Here is a 27,188-nt window from a genome sequence, read left to right on the forward strand (position 1 = left end):
AGGAAGAACTGGACCTCCTCATGGACTGTGCTGCAGGGCTCATCCCTGCTCTTTGCAAAGGGTCAGGGGGGCAGCACCAGCTGGGTATGTATCCTGTGACCTCGGACTTCTTCTTTTGCTTTTTTTTTTTTTTTTTATCATTCCATTTGTTTCTCTGATATTTTCCTTTTCCATATTCCTGCGTATTCACCGGCCTTCATGCCATCTGTGTTGTGACGTTTGTCAACTTCTGTTCATTAGTTTTCTCCTCTTCTCTCTGAAGTCTTACTACCGCAGCGACTCTATCCCAGAGCTGCTCCTCACTCTTCTTAGCAGCTGGAAGCACTCAGTCAAGCCCCGTCCCGCTGTCTCCTATGTGAACTGTAGGCCCGGTCAGGCTGCCGCTGTATGTTCCCTCTCTCTCTGCATGCGCTCCCACCTCTCTCCCATTTGTTCATTCACCCCTGCTGTGACTGACCAGGAGACTGACTGACGTGTGTTTGTCAAGCTTGACTCACCTTAACTTCACTTTAGAGAAACAGCGGTTTAGAGAGAGATCAAAGGTTGTGTGATATTTATACTTTTATCTTAAATTTACAAGAAAGCAGCTACCGTACGTTTTTGATCTTTGTTGCACTTTGTGGCATTAAACTTGCACATTTTACCTGGTGCTTGGAGAGCAGCCAGGATTTAGGCTACGTCCACACTAATGCGTTTTCGTTGGAAAACGCATAGTTTTCTCTCCATTTTGGCCTCCCATCCACACTCAGACAGCATTTTCTGTGAAGGAAAACGCATACACTTGAAAATGGTGCTTTTGTGTCGCAGTGTGGACAGCAAAAACTGAGACTTTTTGAAAACAATGATACATTTTAGTCATGTGATGCAATCAAGTGTCTAATTAAACAGCGGTGGGCATTATACAGCAGTTGTTTTGTTTGCTCTCAATTTTGATATCAGTTTGTACATCCCTCAGATAGCTTTTCTTCAAATTCCAACAACTCCACCTCATTGTTAGTCCACTTTAAAAAAAACTCGGTGCTTTTTCTCGACATTTTGCTGCGACGTTTCAAAGAGTCAGAAAGTAAATAAACGGCAGGCAGAAATGAGGCAGGTCGAATCGTCTTGTGTTTCATGCATGCGCAGTACTGGAACGTAAGCGTCTTCGCCCGTTTCAATGTGGACGCACAACTCTGTGAAAATGACTGAAGACGATAGTGTGTGGATGCGGAGTGTTTTCAGACGAAAACACCGTTTTCAAATCTATCCGGGCTAGTGTGGACGTAGCCATAGATACACTAATGAGCAGCAGTGGAGCCCAAACAGACAGACAAACAGAAAATAGTTAATAAAGAGGACTTAAATTATTCTGTTGGATAAAAGTGTATGCAGTGTGTCTCTCCTCAGGAGGACATCCACTTATATTTTACTTGGGGCAAGTGTGTTTAATACTTTATTGATAAATGGAATGCTCTTTAAATATTAAGTGAGTAAAAATATGCAGAAAAGAAAGAAAAAATGCAAAGAGTTTAAAGAAAATCAGCATTCCAGTAACTATAGTGAAAAGTGATTTAAAGAGAGGAAGAACAAAGTGTGATCAAACCTTCATGAAAGGTTCACACCCAACAGCTGCATCAGTGTGTTTCATACAGTTTCTCTGTGATGTCACTGAAAGATTTATTTTTTTTTAAGCAGTACTGATATTTCATTTAGCTGGAAGAAACCTCTGGCTGGTAGTTGTGTGTGGAGAGTAAGAGAAAAGAAGGAGAGCACGGAGAGACAAGCACAAAGTGCATACTGGGAGAGAGAGGAGGCAAGAGTTGATATTATGGCAGCATATAAAGACACAGGGAGGAAATACAGAATGCTAACAGGGCTTACCAAGCATAGGTCCAGGACCCAAGGAGTCAGAGGGGTTCCCTGGTCTTATTCCAAAAATATATTACATTGTCCAGAGTGAGGCACAATAAAATAAAGCAAGTCACTCTACAATCCAGTGCCAAATTTAAAATCTTGTCTTGGTCATTTACAACAAGTGGAGATACTTATAATTGACCTTGTTTTATGACGGGTCACACCACAGCTCCAGTGATTAATAACAGTGCTGGGTCGTGTCCTGGCATCCCCTTCCAGAAAGTTACCCACACATGAAGAGCCAGACTTTGGGGACAGTGCTGGAGTTGATCAACTGCTCCAACGTGCAGCTTTCTGCTGGGGTGTCTGACCAGGCGTTGATGTCAGGAATCTGTTCGCACAGTTTCAGGCATTTGCCATATGGACCGCATGTCTGACAAGAAGAGAGATTTAGGAGGCTCACGGTGTTCATCACTTTCCGGTGATATTTCCAGGAATAGCTCTGACTGAATTACAACGCTGTTAGATTTAAAACCTCCAAACATCGTGTTTATTAATATGCATGACATTAATATAAATAACTAATAGCCTTTTTGCTTTTTCGTAACACAAAACTAAAGATCTTTGTGTGTGAAGAGATCCAATATGTACCTCCTGCTCCACCAGTGATTCCTCTGACATCAATGCAATATTAATGAACATAACTGAGGTTCTTAGATGATTTAACGACTATTTTATTAACTGTTGTGTTATTTACTGAGTCCAGTGTTAAGTCTTTACCCCTTTGTTGCATATCTGGTTTCATCCTTGTACAGACACAGCATGACATCCCTGTTATATTATGTGTGCGTCAGATGTTGTCTCTCATACTGTGTCCCGTCTCTCTGTTCCAGAAGTTTGGCAGCAATCAGTCTAAGCCTGAGTTCACTGTGGATCTGCGCGGGGGGACAGTGGAGTGGGCCTCCAAGGACAAATCAAGCAAGAAGCACGTCATCGAGGTGCTGGACCCACTGGACCTGCTCCCAACTCTCAGCTCTTGTTTTTTCAGTCATTTTCGGTTCAAACATGTCAGAACAAGCTGAGCTGTTTTGGCTTTTTATCCTTTCCTCCTCTAGCTGAAGACCCGTCAGGGAACAGAGCTCCTGATACAGTCTGAGATCGACAGTGTCATCAGTGACTGGTACCGCGCCCTTACAGAGACCATCAACACACATGTGAGTGGAGGACACAGAAGCTTTACCTTTAATTTAGATACTTTTCCCACAATTCAGTGCAAGTCCAGCCAGAGCTGAAATCCCAGTTTACACCTGTTTAAACAAACTGCAGTGAAAGGTTAAATATTCAGGAGTGGACAGAATAAATAGAAACTGAGAGCAAATTCATTCTGAGCCAGCTTAAGCTAACAGCATGTATGTGTCTTCCCCGTCCAGGCGTGGGAGTCGGATGAAGCCATTGAGGAGGACATGCCAGAGTCTCCGGGAGCTGAGAAACAGGACAAGGAGAAGGAGCACCGGGACTCTAAGAAGAGCCGAGGTAAGTCTGCGAGTGTCCCTGCGCTACAGAATGGACATTCAGTGTGTTTGCAAAAGAGATGCACTCACATGGAGCCTGTCTTCCTACAGCAATGAAGAACTCTGTGAGCATGGATTCATCAGACCAGAAGAAAACCAGGATGAAGCTCAAGAAGTTCCTGACTCGTCGACCCACATACCAGGCTGTCCGAGACAAAGGATACATTAAAGGTAAGCGGACAGCAGCTCTATGCACGTGACTCCAGCGAGAGTGCTCTGTGATGTTCCACCAGACGGGTGAAAGATGGAAATAAATGTTTGTGCGTGCTCACAGATCAGGTGTTCGGCTGCAGTCTGACCAGTCTGTGTCAGCGGGAGAACACATCAGTGCCCAACTTTGTCACAATGTGCATCGACCATGTGGAGAACACAGGTACGAGCCCCCCATACATACGCATATGTCACACTGCTTATTATTTTTATCGATTTTTATATACAACTTCACAAATGCAGACATTAAGCTCCCCCATTCTAATCTAAAGACTCCAGAATATGTTGCTATAAATCATGCATCACCATGGCGATGGTTTCGGCTCGGTTTTATTTCATGTTCAGCCAGTCGTTTGTTACAGTTGCATTATTTTTTCACACACATTAAACAACAGAGTTCCAGAGGTTAAAAGTACACGAGCCAATTACCCGAGTCGTAAACTGGAAGAGGCTGTGTAAAAGTATTTAAATGGAAAAAATGTTTGAAAATCAGTAAATACAAAAATAAATAGATCTTCCAGCCGATGAGGTTACATAGACACAGGCCAGTAACATGACCTGTGTCCAGGTCATGGCGGAGAGAGGCAGAGTCTTTCAGAAGTAAACTCAGGTTTTCTGCCACTTCAGCCAGTTCAGAATATTAAACATCTGTGTGGAATTTCAATTGTTTTTAAATTGTTTTTGCTTCTGATGCTGCGACTTTCTGTATCAGGCGTAATTTTAGTCTCTTTCAAGCATCAACTCAACTGTTTTCATTCAGACTACCTGCAGTTTGTTCCAGAGCAACACAAAGCGAGGCAGTGAAGACAAAAGCATTTGATCAGTCTCTCTTTGTTGGTGCTGCTGCTTTAAAGTCAGGAAACATAAACGCGGCCTTGTCGTTTACACTCCCTGCTCCTGTCTGTGTTCCCTTCCTCTCAACTACACCCACAGGTCTTAATATTGACGGCTTATATCGAGTGAGCGGGAACCTGGCAGTGATCCAGAAGCTTCGCTTTGCTGTGAATCATGGTAAGATCTAGTTACACTGTATCTCTATATGTGATGTGATGTAAAGGGTCAGCTTTCTGGTAATAGTTGTGTTCTGCCTTACCTCCTCGTCATCTGTCAGATGAGAAGGTGGATCTCAATGATAGCAAGTGGGAGGACATCCACGTCACCACCGGAGCTCTCAAGATGTTTTTCAGGGAGCTTCCAGAGCCTCTGTTCTCATACGGATCCTTCAATGACTTTGTGAATGCCATCAGTGAGTTATACGGTTAAAATAGTGCCGCTCTCAATCTTTAGGTTAAATCCTTTGCCTGGTGTGACCACAAGGTGGCACTGCATCCATGTGTTTTCGCTGATTCTGCTTCTCCTCTTCAGAGTGCTCCGACTACAAGCAGCGAGTGAATTCAATCAAAGATTTAATCAAGAAGTTGCCAAAGCCCAACCATGACACAATGCAAATCCTCTTCAAACACCTGAGGAGGTAAGCAGTGCGCTGGGACACTTTCCATTCATCCATTTAATAAATAACTTCTTCAGATCCTGAAACCTGTGAAATTTCATCACTGTCTTCAGAAGTGAGAGAGTCATCAGTCAGACTTGTTCACTTCTAGGTTTCCCAATTGAAGTCGGATATTCTCTGAATTAAAGCCACTGTGTTGTATGTTAGTTATTTATTACTGTGTATTTTGTTATACACTAAGGTATAATGACAAAACATTGTTTCAGCCCAGATATAAATCATTTTACCCTGAAGATCCATCAAATAAAAACAAATATTCGGACCTGTGTCTGTATCAACACATGGGAAAAGTACAGCCTGACAACTGTAACCAGCCCATCCCAGTGTGAAGCCCAGGATCATAACTAGTTGGCCAACTCATCAGCAGTCACTTTGAAAAATATAACTGGTGATAAACGTTTATGAGGAACATCCGACACGGAGAAAGTAAACGCCTTCAAGTGTGTATTCTCTAATGCCCGTCCTCTTTGATTTATTGGGTCACGTTCTACTTGAACGAGTTTCACATGCGTGGCTCAAACGGACCCGTTCAGCTGTTTACTCTCCCTCGTTCTGATCAGCCTACATGCAAACACAAACTTGAGCCAGCTGTGTATTCTTGGCTCACTGCAGCCAGTGGCAATATCATATGTTCACAATGACATTTGCCTAGCTTTCCAATTTGCATTTATATGGTGCCGTGTTTGCTGTAATTCAGTACCTGTGAAGTGGTGTTTCATGAGGAAATTTATAGCGTGACATTCTGTATATGGAGGTCTACATATATCAGCAGGGGGATTTAATCTGCCTTCTTTTTTCCTTCGCTCCATGAATATGTTATTGTTTTGTGCATCTGCATGCAAGGATGTAGATTCTATTTAAAAAAGCTATTATGCTCTTGCCTGGAGCGTTCTGTCGTGTTACCGAGTTTGCTTCTGCGCTCCGGCTCGAGCCTTAAAGATGTATGTAATGCACTTTTCTCCAGATGAAACCGGAACGCCGGCGAACATCTGAAGCTGTTTATAAAACGTGCAATCTTTAAATCTCCTCTTCTCTCCAGGGTGGTGGACCACGGAGAGGCCAACCGCATGACCACGCAGAGCGTGGCCATCGTGTTCGGACCCACGCTGCTGAGGCCCGAGACCGAGACGGGCAACATCGCGGTCCACATGGTCTACCAGAACCAGATAGTAGAGCTTATACTGCTCGAGTACGAAAGTATTTTTGGTAGGTAGAGGTGCCTACTTAGGAAGAGGATGCCACACTTTTCAAACACGGACTTGTTTTCCATTTCCCCTCCTCTCTTTTGTTTCTGGACTGAACTGAACATTGCTGTGGACCAAGCAGAAAAAAAATTCCTAAAGTGTTGCACTTGAAGAAGTTTTGGAGATGATTTAAAAGAAAAAAACAAAGTGTATAAATCTCACCCACTTGTTCAGTTGCCATTCCTGCTGCGAGTAGTGGGGCCAGATGAGTTTTTTTCAGAGTGGTGCTGCGATGACGTGTGGACGATGTGGTGGATTTGAGTATTCAGGTGTTTTTCACATACACTGGATTCCCTGTGGCCAGTAAATGAAAGTGGAGCTGCTCGCACCTCTTGGTGGAATCCGACCAGCAGTGGTTCTGGTTTCTGTGTCGTGAAGCTTCGTTTGTGACGTGTGAGCCCTTTGAGTATTTGGATGAGGTGGAAAAAGAATCAGTGTTAAGCTAACAGACTGTCTTTTGGCTCTTGGATGAACTGGAATTACACTTATCCCACTTATTAGTGACACCCCCGCCCCCACTTTCAACCAGTGTTGGCCATTAACCCTTTGACACACGAGTGTGCCGAGTGAGGTAAATGGCATCAAATCGGAGCAGAAGCATCCCTGTGTTGCCACTTTGTAACAAACTGTGTGTCGTGTAGTCTAACGTGCTTTGGTAACATTTGCGTTAAGCCGGCCGCGGTCCTTCGTGAACTTCATTAAAACTTCAGTGGCGAGAAAGGTCGCCAACCTCAGTCCTGGTGTTACTGGAAACCAACAAAGCGGACTTCTGGGAACTTCAGTGTTACCATTTCACGTGAATTTGCTGACCCTTCTCCTCACGTAAGCTAATATTACAAAGTGTTCAGACAGGGGAACATGGCGCCCGGCTGTTCGAACGCAAAGAAGAGCCTTTAAACCCTTTCGGAGCGTATGTACAGGGAAAGAAAGTAGCTGTTAAACTGTCGTAGTGACTGAGGTATGTGTGCTTTTGATGGCGAACCAGTGAAAGAGTCTGACTTTGTTGAAGTTTGAATCAAAAACGTGAAAAATAGACAGATTGTGAAAAAGAAAAAAAAACCCGTGACCGACTGTTACTTTTGTTTGCAGGTGTATCTGGAGTGTTTGCGCATGGTCAGGCATACATTTGAATGTACTTTTCAGGCTAACTGCTGTTTGTGAAATTGCTATGTCTAATAAAAAACAAGACAAACCCACGTCGGTGTGTGCTGTGGTGGATGTGAAGTGAAGAAAAGGTTAGCAGGCTGTTTAACCTTCAATCAGCTCTAAAGCTTCCCCCCTTTCCCTCGTCTTTAATTACATAATTGAATTAATCTACTCATCACTGATATCCTGCTTATTGAATTGAGTGATTAAGCTTTCATGTCTCAATCAATTATTTTCCTACCTGTTAATTATGAAATGAAACGTCGGTGTATTTCTGGAGATTTCTTGAACGCGGCCCAACCTCTGCCGCTCCACTTCCATTAATCTGATTTCTCCGTTCTTCAAACGCCGTTTTTGTCGTTACGTCTCAGGTCAAACGTGGCTGCAGACCTGAAGGGTGTGGATTAATTGATGTCTAATTAGGTAATTGCCACAGTGTCAGTTCTGATTAAGAAGCACGAAGTGGAGCAAACTCTGCTTTGCTGAAAGCCACACAGAGCCTGTGTGTATATTTTCTGTAGTTGTCTCCATATCTGGAAGTTTCCAGAGTGGGTTTGCTTTAATCTAATTTAGTTTTTATTAGCGCCAGTGTTTAATTTTCCTTGATTTTTGGAATGTGGCATTTGTCGGGGGAATGCCACATCAAAGACGTCAACTAAAGACACCTCCCGTTGTTATAGTTTCAGAATATCCTTGTTTTCACCTTGTTAACTTTAACCTCTTTTTCATATCATTTTTTTGTGCATATATATATATATATATATATATATAATAGTAGTAGTTTCTTGGCCCGATGAGGCTATTTAATGACAAATTAAGTCAATACATTTGGTATCTTTTCACTGAAACTCAGTATGAGGTCCAAAGAAATGTTAATGGAGTGAAGGACAGAGCAGAAACTTTAAGAGTAGCCAAATTAGCTACAAAGAAAACCAAAAGGCCTGAAAGACCACAGCAGGCAACTAAACTCTTGGGGAGGTAGGTGTATCATAATCAGTGTTAATGTCGTGAATGTAAACAGCGTTTACAACACGGTGTAAACCTTTGCCTATACTAAAAACAGCAAGGGTAGATTGGACTGACAGAAAACGTGAAAGTACGGTGGCCTGGAGAGGTCAAAAGCACCAGCGAATAGAAAAGAATGCAAAAGCTCACACACACATAAAGAAGCACAACAGAACCCATGTTGTGTCCTCACACAACATGGTGACAATCAGCTGCAGATGTGACAGAAAAAGTCTTCACAGATGAAACAAAGATTAACTTCTGTCAGAATGATGAGAAGAGAAATGATCCAAAGCTTTCCACAGAATCTGTGAAACACGCTGAAGGCGATGTTATGGCACAGGCCTGGCTGTCAGCAGAAACCTGTAAATTGTGTTTGCCGATAATGTGACTACTAACAAAAGTAGCAGGATGAACTAAAGTGTACAGGACCGCTGCTCAGATTCAGCCGAATGCAGCAAAACTGATGAGACGGCGCTTCACACTGCAGATGGATAAGCCAAAGCAAACCGCAAAATCGACCCAAGAGTTCCTCAAAGCAAAGAAAGGAGTTCTTCAATGGGCAGGTCAAACACCTGAAGACAGCAGCCTAGCAGACGATCTCACTCTTACCTGGTTTTCAGGATCTCCCAAATGCTTGCTGTTGGTGGATTCCCTGGTTTGATTTAACATTTCAGCCTGTACATTAGCCCGCAGACATTAATGTGAGGGTTTAGAATCTATGACTGACCGTATCTCACAGATGACAAAAGCTGTGCGATGTGTGACATCATGTGTGAGTCACATGTATGTTAGATTTTTAATACTGTAAGCAGAATACCTCGTGTGACTTTTCCCTCTTTCTTGGCAGTATTTATCTTCTGTACTTTCTCTAAGGGAGTTAAACAGAACTTTTCATCCAGCCTACAGGCTCTTTTCTTTCCACCACATGCCCTCCTCTGATTGAAGCCACTACTCTGAACCACCTCCGCTCTCTTTGCCTATGTGTTAATTTATTGCAACAGGTTTAACTCATACCTCAGCTCTGGCTCTGTTTTGACAGGACGGACCACCCTGGATTCAACAAACGTGTCAAAGGTAGGCAGCACTGAGTCGTGCACCCCGCTGAAAACCGCAGGCCGTTAAAACTGAGATGCAAGGAGGAGGGCCCTCAGTATTTCCAAATGAGAAAACAATTAGATCATTTCTATAATTCATGGATGTGACCACAGCGCAGGCCTGGAGAGGCTTTGAGTGTTTGAAATGCTCCGTATGCTTGCAGTGGTTTTCAGGCCTGATCTGCTCCGTGGAGGCCGAGGTGTGGGCAGGTAATGTGAACAAGCCATTATGGAGCATAAAAGATTTATGGATCCCCCCCCCCCCCCCCCCCCCCCCCCGCTTCATTTGCAGGTGGGCTGTCAGCAAAGTGGCTGAATGAGGAACAAAATGGTTTGGGAGGTTTTTCTTTTTCTACTCTGTGGTAAAGACATTTTTACCAACTGCTTTTACCAATAGCTCAGAGAGCAAGCGTGAGGTGCTGTTAGCTCAGTGCTGCAAGATGAAGACATCCAAGAGGAGACTTTTAGATTCCATGATGCTGATTGGTTGTTGAGCTGTGCAGCAGTTAGAGCGTTGGAGCTTTTAAACGTTGTGTTTTCTGACTGACAGTTAATTTAATTTTTTTTTACTACACAGGTTTTCTTTCTTTCTTTTTTGTTTCTGGTGAAACGGGTTTGTTGAAGATCCTAATGTGCATTAGAAGTGACGTTTCATTTGACAATCCAGTCCAAACATCTCTTTGACAGATGAACTAATGTTCCTCCACCTCCTCTGCATCCATCCACCAGCCTGCTACGCCACCATTAATGATTTCTGTGGCAGCAGCAGGGCGACATCACTCAGCGCTGCAGTTTCATGTCTGATAACACAAACTTAGACGTCTGCTGACACTGATATGAACTCGATATGTTTTTGAAGCTGTTAATACAGGATGAATGCACCTAATATAATGTCACCTATGTAGGGGTGGGCGGTATAGCCTCAAAATTATATCACGATATTTCATCGAAATTTGCAATAATGATATTTATGATGATATAGTTAAAAATACTGAATGTTTTATCAGTGATTGAAGCTTTCAGGCAGCAGCATTTGTCAGGGCAAACAAAGGGACCGGCATCTGTGCTCATCGGCGACCTGATTCACTGTGTGAATGAATCCATCACAGTGAATCAGGTTGTGTAAGAATTTCAAAGTTATAAAGTGTTCTACAGGTTTTAGTCTGCATGATTGTCAACTATATGCTGCTATATCACTGGTTTATGTTTGCAGTGTCACATTTTTTTAATTGGTATGTACTCAAATATTGGATTTTACAGGCTAATACTCAAACAGTTTTTAATGTATCCGTTGCAAATAAACTCATGTCTTTTTTTTCTCTGATGATAAAAAAGACCAGGCTTTTATTCTTTTTCATTCCATGTGTATTCAGCTAGCTAATACTCATAGTTCATAGTAAGTAAAAGCAGGGAAGTTTTTAGACTTTGATCCTGTTGTTGAGATATTCAGGGCTAAACACTGCTGCAGATTTCAGTGAGCGAATAACAGCCCCGAAATAGTCAACACACCATTTTCAGAAAACACAAATTATTTCATATATTAAGTTAAAATTTCATATATATTCAAACCTTTGACCATGAAGGTTTTATTTAAATCAGAGGTGAAATTATTCAAAAATAAATTTGCTCATTTGAGATGTAATGACCTTTAAACTAAACCTGTGGTTACAAAAACACTTCCTGTCCAGGGGAAAACGTCCTGTGGCCCTGACTTCTGTAAGCACTTTCCGAGTGGGTGTATTTGCACTCACCCATTTCTGGTTACATTGAATAAAACGAGTGACAGAAGGCAGTATTATCAAGTTTGTTGTCACTATTGTAGCTATTCTCAGGTATACAGCATATATGCTGTATACCTAGTATAACACCGCAGTTCTTTACAAGTACCTATAGCAGGACTTTTTCCCCTCGTGTCCTATCAGTCATTTTGTAAAATGATGCTGTTTTATATTCTTTCTTTTTTTTTTAACCTGTGACTCTACCGACAACCTCAGACCTTCGGCAGCTCCTCTAGACTTCCTAAATGCAGCTGTTTCACTTCCATATGACAAAAACCAGACAAACTGCTATTTCTGAGCTCAACTGGAGGGATTTTTGAATGCATTTGAGCTGTGAGCACAACATGTCCAAGGTTCTATAAGTGCACTGGGGTTTGGACAAACACTTTTCAGAGAGAGATCACATAACCTGGAGACATAAAAGCAAAAATGTAGATGAGAAAGCATTTCTTCAGTTATTTGAGAGAGTTGGCCTTTAACACGGCCCACACACTGTAACATTTTTAATGTGAGGGTAAAATTTAAGACAACAAAAAAAGTCTGCACGTTCCTACACTGTCTAACCAAAGATGGTGTGAGCGCATACAAGTTTAACATCATGTGCAAGAAGAAGAACCAGTTCCTGTTGCAGAAATAACTCATTTTGCCAGCGCGCTTGAACTCAAAGCCATCCTTTATCCAAATGTGCTGTCATAGATGCAGCGCGTGGCTGACTGGGCTGTGTTCTCGCATGCATGGTGATGCTAAGTAAGCGTGTAAGTATTCCAAACGTCAGCCCGACTCGTCGTTGTTATTAATGAGCTTCGGGTGGCAGGAGTGGATCATTTTCCATGGAAATTCAATGCATTTTAAATAGCGGTGGATCAACATTCCAGGCCAGGATTTACATAAGGTAATTGCAGGATGCTGAAAGCACCTTCTAGCTGGCAATGGACTTTTTCCCCCCCTCCTCCTTACCTTCAGTAATACAATCAAGTCCATTAAGTAGGCAATAAATACAAGGCAAGACTGTATCAGCATTCCATGACAGATAATGGGCTCTCTCCAGAATATCTATTTATTTACCCTTGGACAGTTACAGCTGCTGTTGTAGCAGACACACACGGGTAGTCTAAACCCGCCTCTTCTGCTCCAGTATTTTCTCTTGTTGTCAGTGAGAATTGAAATGAGGCAGCTCTTAGGAAAAGAGGGTGAATAGGAGAGACGGGGCCTCCTCCTTACACCTCTCTGAGGTCTACCTGCGGCAGCTGCAATGGGGGTCTGGGGAAATTAACTGTAGATAGAGCGAGAACACAAAGACAACAGTGGCATGCTGTATATATGCAGAGGTGGAACGGGACTTCAATCAACTCGAAGCTTTAAAAAAAACACATAAAAAATACTTTCTTTCCTGGCTTTGTCAACTGGTGGTTAAAACCTCATGCTCCAGGCTTCAATATTAATATCAAGTACAGCGTCTGCTTTCCTGTGACGACGAGGAACACGTGGCGTAGGTACTTGTTGGCCTCTGTAGGTCTGTGACACAGCCTGTTCAGCAGCTCATTAGAGAAATGGGCTGAGCTGGCTGCCCCTCCCTTCATCTGCACCAACACTCTCCCTCCCTTTTTTTTTTCTTCCCCCCCGGAGACCTTTCGATTATGTGCCAGTGGCATGTATGGCTTTTGGGGGCCATCAAGTGATGATTACACTCGGTGTGTTGCTTTTAATTGATGCAGGAATCAGAAGCAATCGGCAGCAAAGGGAGAGGCTCCTCGTTTGGAAATGAGGGCAGCTGTGAAGTGATCTTCCAAGCCTGGATGGAGATGTGAGGTGGAGGTTGGCCGTGATAAGTACTGACAGTGAGACAAAGGAAGAACTAGGTGCTCTGATTAATGTGAAAGGAGCTGGATTGGGGGGGAGGTGGGGTGGTTCTGTTTTTCCTTTCTCTCTCTCATTAACACTGTTGGCTCTGGAATATGTTAGCTAACAGCGCATGTATTCCCCTGGTGGGGCCAGTCTCCGCCGAGGCTGTAATTAGGACATTTCATCCACAGCCTTTTCAACGCAGCTGTCTGATTGGTGGAAAAGGCCCAGCGTAATTACAGAGGCCCTGGGCCTCCAATGCTGTCGGGCGAGGAGAGGAGGGACCCTAAACAAATCACAAACAAGAATTCAATTAGCAGATCAACAGCCTCACACGTGGACGTCCGCGTTCGACAAGCCACTTTTGACAGTTCCTGCTTCTGGTCTGAGCTCGGGGAAGTTTTCTTTCTCTCACCGCAGGTAGACCTTTCAGAGGGAGGGCTGCGCTAGTTTGCCAGCTCTCTCATAAGCTCATTGGATTTGCTCCTGTGCCAATGTCTTACTTAATTAGCCTGCACATCTTTACGGGCATAAATCGCTTTTACATCACTGCCAACGGAGCGCACCGCAAAGTGGGTCGATCATATATTATGTTGATCCTCCTTTGGCGTGGTTAAAGCCATACATTACATTTGAATTTGTCGAAGAGCTGAGGACCCCCTGGCATAATTCTTCTTTGTTGTGCTGTCAGCGCTAATCTCTCCCCAGGGGTCTCAGCATCAGCTCTCTCTTTCTTTCCCGTCGCTGCCCCCAGATCGGATGAGTAAAGGGACGTGGGGGATTGAGCCAAGCCAGGAGGGCACCCACACATCTCTCATCACCCCACCGCCCCTCCTAATGCGCAAACCTGCCTCCTACCTTCCCCGCTCAGGCCTCGACTCGGGGTGTTTGTGATGAAGATGACACATTTGATCTGCCTCTCCCCCTTTTTTTGCTTTGATACCTTCCCACACTCCTCACTTTCGTCGTCACCATTGCCACGAGTTAACAAACTTTACAGCCAGACTAATCGGTGGTGTGAAAGGTGGTACTCGTAATGACTGTGCAGCTCCCCTCAGCTCAACATTTTGTTGTCTTTCAGCTTAGACTGAAGCATGTTAGGTTAAGTGTGAATGTGAGTGTCTCTCTGATTGCCAATCTATTCAGGGCATTCGCATTGACTTAGCAGTGTCCTAGCATGCTTCTCTTCACTGGTTAACTTTTAGCTTAGCATTATCTTTTATATTAGGGCTTAATTACGGAGCCCCCCCAGGGGACATGGGAGAAAAAAAAATTAGGGAGGAAAAAAAAAAATTAGGGAGGAAAAAAAAAATTAGGGAGAAAAAAAAATTAAGACGGACTTTTGCGAGATCTCGCAAAAGTATTGCGAGCGCTCGCAATAAGTATTGTGAGCGCTCGCAAAAGTATTGCGAGATCTCGCAAAACTCCAACAATGGCGGCAGCTACTTAGTTGTAATATTACTCTTTCTGGGTCACAAAATACACTTTTAAGATATTTTGAGGCGTGAATGTAGTTGTGTAAACGTCAGATACCTGCTCGGTTTACAAGACATCACATATTTGCAAAAGAGCTCCGACGTTTTTGGAGATCTGACACCCACTAGCTCGAAGCTAATGGGAGGTCGAGACCTACTACAGCCGGGAGGAACACCGCTTTCCTGGCACATCGTGCCTCGACCTCCCGGTCGGCTTCGAGCTGGCGGCCACTAGCTCGAAGCTAACGGGAAGTCGAGACCTACTACAGCCGGGAGGAACACCACTTTCCCGGCACATCGTGCCTCGACCTCCCGGTCGGCTTCGAGCTGGCGGCCTCCGAAGAATGCGGCTAAAACTTTTGCGAGATCTCGCAATACTTTTGCGAGCGCTCGCAATACTTTTGCGAGCGCTCGCAAAAGTCCGTCTTAATTTTTTTTTCCTCCCTAATTTTTTTTTTTCCTCCCTAATTTTTTTTCTCCCATGTCCCCTGGGGGGCTCCGTACTTAATCTATACCTCTATTATTAGCAATTAACCCATGCAAGCAAATATTCCCTTATTTCCATTGTGAAAAAATGTTAAGCGAAGAAGCAAATATGATATTAAAATGCATTTTAATGTAATCAAAAAGGAAAGTTTTAGCAGCAGACTGTAAACTAATAAAAGTAAATAGTAACTAACTGATACATTTGAAGGCTTTCATTCTGTGACTTTTCCCTGTAGCCTTTTTATTTATCTTTATAGTGACTGGCGAGCTGAGCTCTGTTCTGACATCAAAAACAATGATTAGCTGAGGCAAAATCACAATCTTGGCAAAATTAGGACACACACATCCGTGTTAGGCTAATTGGAGATTCTAAATCTGTCGTAGGTGTGGATGGTAGTCTCTCTGCTTGCGTTTGCACTGTGGCACACTATCAACATGGCCGGGGTCTACCCTGCCTCAGGCCTAATGTCAGCAGGGGTAGACTCCAGCACCTATTTTGGGACACTAGTTGGATTTTTTTACTTCCTCAGTCTGTAAATACCTTTTTAACTTTATAGCGAGGCTTGCTCTTTGTCATTTTTTAAAAATATTTTCCATAAATTGATGACTCTTCTTTTTTGGAAGCCTGCTGTGGTGAGTTTTACTCTTGTTGGGATGGGATTATTGTCTGTTATTACAGTAATTTCACTGTCAAAGCTTTTTCGTGGTGTTTAATAGGATCACATTTCACAGACAGTGCACATGTTCAGGTATCAGTGGGTAAGAATGCTCTTTGACCTTCAGCTCTGCCTGGATTTCTATACATCATCAACACGTTATTTTAGTCCACAGTTTCCTGCCGATGAGCCGCGAGTCTACATGACTCTTTCTCGCTCTCTGCAGTGCCTTTTCTCTCCCACTAGGTTGTAGTGAAGAACATGGATTCACCCTCCGCTCCGGCGACCCAGATGCATACCTGCTCCAGGCTGCGCTGTTATTCTCCTTGGATTAACTTCCCCAAACGTCCACCCTCCCCTCATCTTCCACCTCTTCTCCCACCTCCACATAGAGGAGGAAAAACAACTAGAGACATTTGGATCTTTGGCACATGGCAAATCTGCTCCGACTGAGCTTGTAAAAACACACACACACACACACACACACACACACACACACACACACACACTCAGACAAAATCAAGCTTTTGCTACTGTTCCTCTCCAGGTCCCCTCTGCATTAGCATGGAAGTCATCCATATTGATGCTAGGTGATTCATGTGCTGCCAGCCTCTTTGTTTTATCTTTTTTTTCCTCGCCTCCCTCGCCCCCTTTACCCAGCCAAGGCTTTCCTGGGGATCAAGGGGGTGATTAAGGTGAGGGGAGACGGAGGAGTGGTCGAGCGAGAACCCCAGGGTGTTGGAGGTAGGGGCCGTTCCCCCTGGTGATGAGGTGGAGCTTAATTGATTTGTCAATGTGGAGCCATCTGGCACAGAAAGATGGGCCTCCAACCTGTTCTCCTTCCTGAGAGGGGAGGCGGGTTGGATTACACGCACATGCTGCATGTACTCTGTGGGATTTTATGATATCTCTTTGTCTTCTTTTTCTTTAACGTTTGGGGACAACGTGTTGTTATTGTGGGTCAGCTACACCCAAAGCAAGATTGCTTCTGTCGTTCTTGCCACACCCAGTAAATGGCATAGAAAAGAAGGCACGGCAGGGCTTGCAGCAGTCAGCCGCTGGTGAAAAAGGGACACCCAAACATTTCTTAACAATTGCACCAGGTGGGGGGGGGGGGGGGCACAGAGGGCATCAAAAGGTCAGAGGGTCTGCTGGACGCTGGCACAGAAATGAGGCCACCAGCGTCTTAGTGAAAAGAGCTTGAGGAAATGGGGACAGACAGAGACAGAAGGAGAGAATGGATGCTGCCTGCACTGATTAGTATCCCTCCTCATCATCTCACTCCACCCCTCACACCCCCACCCCTTTTTCCTCTTCATTTCCCTCTGTCACCCTCTGACTGGGAGCCTCATTTCAATTGTCATTTTTAAAGGTTGTGATAAGAAGAACAAATGAAAGTGCGAGTGTACGGCTGAGGCTTTGAGTAATGATGTGAATTAGCCTCAGTCGTTTTAGAGACTTTAAAACAAACAAGCTACTGCTAACGCTGCCAGGCGGAAACTCCATCGTTCACATTTGGGCACTTTTTTACCTCAGTTTAAGGAACGTAGGTGACAGGAGCCACGTTGGCATCCCCAGGGCGAGGTAATGGTGTCTCCAAGAAAGATGGGAACATTCGGAAATTTCCAGGTTATTTCTAGAATAAACGCTTTCAAGTTGCCCAAGATGAGGGGGAAGTGTAGCTGAAGCACAAATTGATTTGAAATGTCTACACAACAATGCGTAGCAACAGTTCACCTTCATGTTTATTGGAAATATACACTTTCACACAAACTATCCATCCATTTTCTGCTTCTTACCTGGGTTCAGGTCACGGGCCAGCAGTCTGAGCAGAGATGTAGATGAACTCTGATTTACTGTTGTTTGGAAAAAGAATATGTTTGTTTTTCTGTAATTGTTGCTTCTATAATATTTGATATTAATGAAGAAATGTGAAGCACTTTGTCTGGATCAGAGTATTACAGCAAGTTTTAGCACCTATTAGCTTGCTGGTTTGGTTATCTATGGCCCATGAACTGATTGTTTTGGTTCTTTCACCACTATCATAAACTCATCAGTCTGCCAAAAAGTTTTGCTGCCATTTAGTTTAATGGAATATTGAGCAGCTAAAGACCCAGATCATTTACTTGGGCCTTACATCATCAGGCCCAAATCAACAAGCCCAAATGTCATGTGCATAGGTCCTACAGTTAGCCATGTTTTTATGGTATACTACAAGCTCACTAGACCTAACGCCCATGCTAAGCACTTTTTTTTTTTAGCTAGCAATGTGTTCATGATGCTAATTATAGTTTATCCCATTAGCTTGCTGTTTCTCTTCATCTTGTCACTGTACACAGCGTAAAATCTTTTTGCAACCAATATGATATGATGGAAACGTTCATCTCAAACCTTCAGAACAGGACTTCAAAAACTAATGGATGATTTTACGGTAGCTACATCCATCTTTAACACTGCCTGTGCTCGTCACCTGTTGTTTTGTGCTCTGCTTTTTGAATCTTTTGAAAATTTGTACTTAGCATTTTGTCCGACGCTGTGTTGTTGTTGTTGTTGTTGTTGTTGTTGTTGGTTGTTTGTTTGTTTTTTTAAAGCTAAAAGTTACCTATATGGTAACTATATCCGCTAACTCTATGTAACTCGGTTGCCGAGCTGCATTCATAAACTGTATGACATACTGGCTAATTAGTGTTAAGTAACGGACTGATGATAGAATTTCAAAGCAGTCAGATGTTGTATTAAAACTGAGCACCAACTACACAGACCCTGCACAGCACAGCACTCACCAACATCAAGCTGCCTGTGGTGGGACACTCGTCAGTCAAAGCAGGGACATCACTAACTCATTTATCCAGGTGGATAATTTATAGAAAAGAAAATAACCAGACTTGGATTTGTTATGAGGGGCAAAATTATCCACAGTGAACAAAATTATTTAATGTAACTTTCTGTTAAAGTTGGATATGGTAGTGTATAGATGGAGGTCAGCCTCGTGTGGCAGCTAGAGGAACTGCAGGTTTTGGCCTATTTTTTCAGCTCCAAAGGTTAACCTGTTTGCTTAATAAATCTTAATAAGGACAAAAGGTGACACTGAGAATATTCCTCAAATGAGTCCTTTTAAAAGACATAAAAATACTCTTGATAATGCAGTAGTTCTGTTTAAGTTTCAAACATGTTTAGTTGAACGCTTCTAAAACAATAATAAATTCACATCGACAGCGGCAGCAAATAAACTTTCATCGTGTACCCGCTGTGCTCCCTGAATAAACATGTTTCAAAAACAGACACAAATCACACCCTGCATATTCATACACTGTGTTCTCCTGCACCGCTGTCACGTGCCAACGGTGAAGAAAACACGGTTAATGAATTGTGTTGTTTATGAGGGCTCAAATCACCACTTTTCTCTGTGGTTTCACTATTGTGTAGGCACATTCGAGCTTCTTTTTGCAAGCCACATTAAAAAAAAAAGCTTCGTATTGAATCTAAAAGCCCACGTTACTATTACAAAGTATTCATCCAAAGGTGATGATATGAAATTATCCCCAACAAGACTCTCTGTTCTAGTTTGTCTGTAATTAGAAAACGGGCTCCTTTCATTACTTGCACTTTTTACACTGTTATGCAAAAAGCCGTGGAGCCTTTGGAGCCTGGGCTTCAGACACAACAGCGGCTCAGCCGGAGCTGATAGACTCTGCTGTTAGCGCAAGGGAGGAAGACCAAAACTGTTGATAATCGCTGGATTCAAAACAACAGGTGCCGTCAAAGTCTCTGGGCCCGATCAGCCAGAGGAGAAGCAAGAAAACCACAGCTCCGGGGGTGAAAAGTATGTTGAGGAGGAGGCGAGGAAGACTGTGAGGGAGTGATTTGGAAGGTGCTTTGGAGCGCAGGTATCGGTGAAAGGAGTAGTGATGAACAAGCTTGCTAAAGCGCAGGAAATCCCCCTCTGTTAACCTCTGTTCCTACTCCCATGAAACATGCACATACACACCGCCATCTCCCAGTAGAGTAAGAGAACGGTGTAGGTTAAAGGTCATCTCTACCGAGGCATGTACACCTTGGGAGCAGCCAAAGGTCGAGCGCAGCGGGATGGTGATGGTGGACACATTCTTAACGAGTGTGATAGATGAGGGAGAAACGAACGGATTAACAAAAGAGACCTCACTGGTGAGGTGACCCAAACGTGAGAGAGCTGAGAGTCGGTTTATCTGAGCTCAGCTGTTGGCTGCTGAGTGACTCACAGCTCAGTAACACATCTGGATGTTTACTCTCTGTTCTTTAGAAAGACGCTTTAGACAAGACGCTAACTGCTCTTAAACTAATATTCCATAATGCTACTGCAAGGTCTCTAATGAAATGAAATGATGTACACATTACCATGACAGAGACCACCACAGTGTTTAAAACTTTCAGCGAGAGTTTATGCTCATGCTCATTTAAATATTAAATATTAAAGCAGTGTTGTAACTAGCATGTTTACATGTGATGTGTTACACAGTATTATTATTGTCCATAAATACTCTTACAATAATAAAAGTAATTATTACCCTTTTTTTATTAAGCTATAATGTGTGAAAAAATGTATTTATTGTAAACTTTGGATATGCATACTTGCACACTGCTAACACTTTGCCAATGTCAGTCTTTAAGTCTGACGTCGTTAGCTGTTTCCGGGTCCAAACTCTGCTTCAGGTCCCAAAGTCAAACGAACACTGCGGCATCACTGTGAGCTACAAACTTGTCTTTATTGTTACACCTGGGAGAGCAGCCACGCTGACCATTTTATTAAAGTTTAACATCCAGGCATCCATGAAAACAGCATTTATGAAGTTTAACGGAGTTTGAAGTTGGCGATCGTGGCTCAAGAGTTGGGAGTTCGTCTTGTAATCAGAAGGTTGCCGGTTCGAGCCCTGGCTTGGACAGTCTCGGTCGTTGTGTCCTTGGGCAAGACACTTCACCCGTTGCCTACTGGTGGTGGTCAGAGGGCCCGGTGGCGCCAGTGTCCGGCAGCCTCGCCTCTGTCAGTGCGCCCCAGGGTGGCTGTGGCTACAATGTAGCTGCCATCACCAGTGTGTGAATGGGTGGATGACTGGTTGTGTAAAGCGCTTTGGGGTCCTTAGGGACTAGTAAAGCGCTATACAAATACAGGCCATTTGAAGTTAGCAGGGCGTTAGTTCACTAATTTCCATCTAAAGATGATACCATGTTGTGGCTGAGGGATTTCAAACTGCTATCACTGCTATCACATAAATGAAGACAGAAAACTGAACAGCAGTGACGTTTGTAGGGTTAATGAAGTTGGGCTAGCTGCTATATAATGATGTGCTACGTGGCGGAGCAAATGGCTGCCCTGGTTCTGCCCGAGGTTTCTTCCCACTGTCACCATAGGGGCATGTGACACCCCATAGGGTTGGGTTTTTCTCTGTATGTATTATTGTAGGGTCTACCTTACAATATAAAGCACCTTGAGGCAACTGTTGTTGTGATTTGGTGCTGTATAAATAAAGAGATCTCAGTTTTTTGTTGTTGTTGTTCTTTTTTTTTTTTTGTCGCATATACCCCATACACTGTGTGATTACAGGAACACTAACTAGGAGTCTTTATTCACTTACTAGAAACCTTCTGCTCTTAACTCTTAACCACAAACCACATCAAACATTCAGAAGAATCAAAAGTCAAAACACAACGTCATTTCAATCACAATCGCAACTCTACTAAAATTGGCATTTTAGTTCAACATTAACAGTTAGATGTATATTTAGATTTTAAAAAATGGTTAAGAGGCACAATTATACACCATCTATACAATATCCACTTAGAAATTAGAAGACTAAATATAATAATCAAAAACACTTTAAAAACTGGTATCAATGAAATAAAAACCGCCTATTTAAATGAGATAACATCTTTTTTTTTTTTTTTACAGTGTAAATATAATGTCTTATGGTTATAATTATAAAACAAAAGTTTTCCATTCTGTGCACGTACGGGATGTTTCTACACCAAAGCTTCATGGTGAGGAGTGGACATCTACAGTAAAAGCATCATCTAAGGGAGTCTGTGACAGTGGAAATCAACATGTGGAGCTTTCCATTTTATTTCTCTCTCTTAGCGTCTTGGGTCACAAGGACACAGGTGAAATCTTATTTTCGTGGTACCCGAAGAAGCTCTCCTGTGAGATGATATCTAGGAAGGAAACATCACTAACTGAAGAGCTGAAATGTGGGGAGATGCTCTGTAGTCCTTGAAGCATTTGCCCCTGTAAGGACAAAAAGGTGAACCTTTAAGGCATTGTAAAGAGATGTCACGCCTTTTTTATGGGCTTATCCAGCAACCAGCAACCAATTAGGTGGCAGCTTTAGAGACGACACTTGAAGGTCCGTGCTCCTCTGAGGAGGACGGGACAATGGGATTACACACACACAGCAGAGAGACTGAGAAAGGAGAAATGGATATTAGCTTGTGTATGTGTGTGTTCATGCATGCTTTCCTGCATGTGTGGGAAGACCAAAGCATACAAGAGTGGGTAGATGGGTGGAGGTGCGTTACTTACAGCACAGAGCTTAGTGTGAGTGTGTGTATGCAGGCAGGTGGGTGGTAGCTTTTCAAAGAGCAGACCATTTAATTGAATTCTGTGCAGCTCCTTGTTATTCTAGTCATGACTGAGAACTGCTCCATGTTGTCCCAGCAGTGTGGGAGGGCCGGCCTTACCTGCAAATATCGGTTGCTCTGCTGTGTGTGTCTGTGTGTGTGTGTGTGTGTGTGTAGAGGCAGAGGTTGCGAGGTGATTGTGGTTGCGCTGGTGTTTTTCTAGCGCAACTCTAGTCCCAATGTGGTAACGAGGAGGGGAAGTGGTGAAACTCAGCCCTGAACCTCACCCTGAAAAGAAAGCACGAAACTGCCAGAGCCTTAATACTCTAAATATATGTACGTGTGGAAGGGAGAGAGAGATTTGACATGCGAAGCTTTCATCTCATTGTCCTTAATACAAAGCAACCCAAAAAGAAAGTGAAATCTCAGCTACTAACACGCTTTCAGCTCCCCAATAGAAAAGATATGCTGCCTAATAAAATAAATAGAGCCTCTAAGCAATTACAAGCTTAAACGATGATGCATAAATTTCATTTATAGATAGATTTCACCAGGGCTTATCTCTGAGAAACACTGTAATAGGATTCAGCTCGAAGGCAAGAGGAGCAAAACTGTGTGCGTGTGTCGGTAGGGTGGGCAAGGAGGGGTAAAGCTTTTATTTGTGATTAAGGTGATGGGTAAAAGGTGACCAGGCTTCAGGATAACGACTGCACGCTAAACAAGGACACCGAAAACCTCAGTGGATCTCAACATGGTTAATGACTGGTTTCATATTACTGTAGCTGAAGGGTAATTCACCAGGGAGATGTTCGAAGTCTGAGCCAAATACAGAACAATCCAATCAACCATTTGACTGACACACACACACACACACACACGTCACCCTGCAATCCTTTGACCAATGCAAAGGGACGAGACACACACACACACACACCTGTATTTTGAGTCAGATGTTTTTGTTTGTTTTAAATTAAATAAAATAATAATAAAACATAACTGCTGAAATTGAACAACCAATTCTATATCCATTTACTTACTCCAGAAGCCCCCCCCCCCGGACTGTAACTGTAGAGCTAAGCACATTTTTTTTAATTAGTATTCAAATGTCACAGTATTTCCTGTCTTGACACATTGTGTCAGCATGGATTGCTGATGAATCTTATGTGTTACTTACAATTTTCTTCTGATAAATAGTCTTTCAAGCAGGTTTTCATCCTGTCTTCCTTCTCTCACCCCAACCGGTTGCAGCAGAAGGCCCCGCCCCTCCCTGAGCCTGGTTCTTCCGGAGGTTTCTTCCTGTTAAAAGGGGGTTTTCCTTTCCAGTGTCGCCCAAGTGCTTGCTCATAGGAGCTCATATGATTGTTGGGTTTTTCTCTATATGTATTATTGTAGGGTCTACCTTACAATATAAAGCGCCTTGAGGCGACTTGTTGTGATTTGGTGCAGTATAAATAAAATTGAATTGAAACTGAATTGAATTATATTATGTAATAATGTAATATGACAACCTTTTGGTATGCATAACAGCAATATAATTATGTTATAAAAATGTGCTTACATTATCATGCAGCTATTATGGTAAATCAGTGGGCGGGACATGTGCTTTCCTATGTTCATGATAAACCCTGTCCTGCTAGGACATACAGACAGCAGTGCAACAGTTTCTCATAAATGTGGACGAGCGGAGAACACTTAGTTTCTTTTTATAAAACAGAACTAGGAACCACAAGTGCAGCTGAAAAAGAAAACTTTGTGGAAGTACCGGGGGAATTACCAGGATTTCTGCATTGCTTTCCCATAAAAATGTGGCCTCAGCTAGTCACAAATAAGCTGATGTGTTATTTGTAACCTATCAAGTAATGAAACAGAGTGGAGTTTGGGAAAAGTAAGGAAACAATAGACTATACTTGAAACCTGTGGTTTAGGTTATGAGGCTATGAGATTGGTGGTAAGAGGTGCCTTGATCACATCTGTCCCAGGAGTTTAGAAGCAGCATTGTAGGACTCGAGGCTGGTAACAGCTTTTCTGAGGGTGCAGCTGTTTAACAGTTCACAAAAACATGGCTTATCTACAAGTGGAGGACAGTTTGGGGTCCTAGTCAGTGTTCCTGTAATCACAGTGTATGGGGTATATGCAACAACAACAACAAAAAAGAACAAAACCAAAAAAAACTGAGCTCTGTCCCCCTGTCCCTCTCTGTTAGCACCCCCACCCCCACCCCCCCAAAAAAAGGAAAAATCTAGGCCATTCATACTTTGGCTGGCCTCGCCAAAACTTTAGCTTAAACAGAACCCACAAAAAACCCTGCAGGAATCACTACAGTGGGCTAAAACATGTTTGTGTATGGCTGTGTTGGCAGTGTTGATAGAAGGACATGGAAAAAATGAAAGCATGTGGCCTGCTGCAACCCTCAGTTGAACTAGCAAAAAACAATATATGGATGAATATATATTATAGCTAATGTTAGTTTAATGCTAGCTTAAATCAGCCTTTGTTTTGTTAATTTAACAGCAGCTGGACGTCTGTGACGTTAATATCAGGATCTCTCGAAATGGTCACTCGTGTCTGTGAACAAGTGATTAAGGCTGTTAAATTGCTCTCTGGGAAGAGTTTTGTTTAGTCATTTTGGAAATGACTGCTCTGTTATTAAAGTTTGAAGGCTTGCAGAAGCCTGTGATGTTTCTCTTGTGGCCTGTGCTCGACAGCCGGGATTGACTGTTTGATTTGAGCTTCTGTTCATGACTGAAGTGTGACTGTTTCCTTCTACCTTCATGGTTTAGGAGTTAAACAGATCAATACTTCAAGAAGTCCTGTTGCACATAAAGTTTCATGTTTGTCCCGGGATATGATTGCTACCTTGTTAGCGCAGTATAGCTAACGTAGCTTTGCTAAATAAGTAAAAAAAAGAAGTAATGTCATAATTGTTTGTTTGGTATGTTTATGAGCCTGTAAAGGCCATGGTTATATAATGTAGTTTGATGCGCAGGTTTCAGTTATGTATGAGCTTCTGCTGACCGCTGTGTTAAACTAGAGCTCTGAAACAGCAATTTGTCAAATGAAGTGGCATATTAGCCTGCTCTCTTACACTTACACTTACACACACACACACACACACACACACACACACACACACACACACACGTTTTTGTATACATTCTGCTATTTAGTGGTTGAGTAAATGAACATGATATTTAAGTGACTGCTATTTCCTGAGCGCCGGTTTTTCTTTCCTCTGCCTCCTCCTCCCGGCTTTTCTCTAAATTTCCCCAGGGAGCTTCGGCCCCCTGGGTTTGGCTCAGTGTCAGAGTCCCGGCAGCCATGATACTTCATCAGGCTTTTGCACCATTATTGGCAAGAGCACTCCATATCCTCTTAGCAGTTATAGCTTTTCAATTTTCCTTTGAAATGCTGAGCCCAGCAGAACATATGGCAATATCTTGGCTTTAAGTCCCGGATTGGCCTGAAAGCCTGTAAAACGGCCCCACATATTGAACATGGAGCCACAGGCTACGCACTGGTTAACCTTTGTGGAATTTCAGAATGGAGTCTGAGTATTGCTGTGATCACTGTTAAAGACATTTATTACAGGTACAATTACAAGATGCTGTTGGATGTTTTGACACCTTAATGTTAGGGTGTGAGCTGTCCTATAAAGCACTGTTCCACCACCAAACCCCCTCCTCTATAAATGTCTCTGAAGACCTATTTAACACGACTGCAGAGCAAAACCCCTGACAGATTATTCTGTATCTCTCCGCCACAGTCCCCCTCCACCACATTCACAAACACTCCCGTAAATTCAGATCGCAGATGTATAGTACAATCGCTTGGACTCCTTCTGCTCCGAAGAGACAAAAGACAAAGGAGGAAGTTTGAATCCCATCCCACCCACGATTTCCTTCCTTTAAAACAAAGACTCTGGCTCAGGAGCATCTTCTTAAGACTTAAGGATGTTCCTAAAATGCCCCCCAAAATCATCCTTAGGGATCCAAAGCGAGACTGTGCTTCTGGGAAGGCAGAAAGAATACACTATGCAAGAATAACTATCAAATATGTTCACCAGCTATTGTATCATTTACAGCGCCCGCACTGACTATGGATTTTCAGTCCATTCCATTACTAATTCATGTTAGTGGAGGGGGTGGGTTTGGGGAGGCCGGAGGAGGGTCGAACCTCCTGGAAACCTAATCTGGATCAATAGGGTTGACCTTGGGCTGGTCTATAACCAGACGGGCTTGAATGATTCTGCCCAATCACTAACATGTGATCCCTCTATTAAATTTTATTTTTATGATGGAGTAAGGTTTAAATCTGCTCTTCTGATTAATTTGTTACGCCTCCATGATCTCACAACTATGTAACCACTTCAGATAACATGGTTTATAAATAAACTACCACTTGTGACCAATGTTCCCTCTAATTTTTCATGTGTCTGAGCGAACACAAACTCACACCCACTGTGAGCAACAGCAGACGTGTGCACTGTGGTCACGCTGGCATCGAATCCATCCAAGTTACTTGGTTTATTAAAATAATCAAATTACAGCATTTACATTTATGTTAGACTACTTTTAATTAAGTGCTTTAGCCCACTTACAATTTAAAAAAAAATAAAAAATCTTGTTCATGATCTGTGTAGCATGTTAACACTATTGGAAGTAAAAAATAACTAATTCCAATTTTGAAAACACAACTTTCTTTTTTTAAATAAAGCTCTGACTTGTATTATGAGTCTGTGGTCTGGGAG

At 42.9% G+C, this 27,188-nt stretch overlaps 1 protein-coding gene across 8 annotated transcripts in view; it reads left to right on the forward strand.

The window, feature by feature from the left end:
- arhgap12b (Rho GTPase activating protein 12b) overlaps positions 1–7,564 on the forward strand; it is a 66,485-nt gene extending 58,921 nt beyond the window's left edge. For 5 of the 8 annotated variants that reach the window (XM_004572280.3, XM_004572281.3, XM_076887915.1 and 2 more), the window contains 11 exons: positions 3–84; positions 263–385; positions 2,727–2,831; positions 2,949–3,047; positions 3,264–3,366; positions 3,456–3,575; positions 3,679–3,777; positions 4,548–4,625; positions 4,726–4,860; positions 4,980–5,085; positions 6,164–7,564. In XM_004572280.3, the coding sequence (XP_004572337.2) occupies positions 3–84; positions 263–385; positions 2,727–2,831; positions 2,949–3,047; positions 3,264–3,366; positions 3,456–3,575; positions 3,679–3,777; positions 4,548–4,625; positions 4,726–4,860; positions 4,980–5,085; positions 6,164–6,338 (1,225 nt within the window). In that variant the 3' untranslated portion in view covers positions 6,339–7,564. The remainder of the gene's footprint in view (positions 1–2; positions 85–262; positions 386–2,726; positions 2,832–2,948; positions 3,048–3,263; positions 3,367–3,455; positions 3,576–3,678; positions 3,778–4,547; positions 4,626–4,725; positions 4,861–4,979; positions 5,086–6,163) is intronic. The other 3 variants (XM_004572283.3, XM_004572284.3, XM_004572282.3) reach the window with 2 other exon arrangements.
- Positions 7,565–27,188: the final 19,624 nt, after the last annotated feature.

The sequence above is a fragment of the Maylandia zebra genome, linkage group LG9, assembly GCF_041146795.1.
Source record: "Maylandia zebra isolate NMK-2024a linkage group LG9, Mzebra_GT3a, whole genome shotgun sequence".
Taxonomy (NCBI): domain Eukaryota; kingdom Metazoa; phylum Chordata; class Actinopteri; order Cichliformes; family Cichlidae; genus Maylandia; species Maylandia zebra.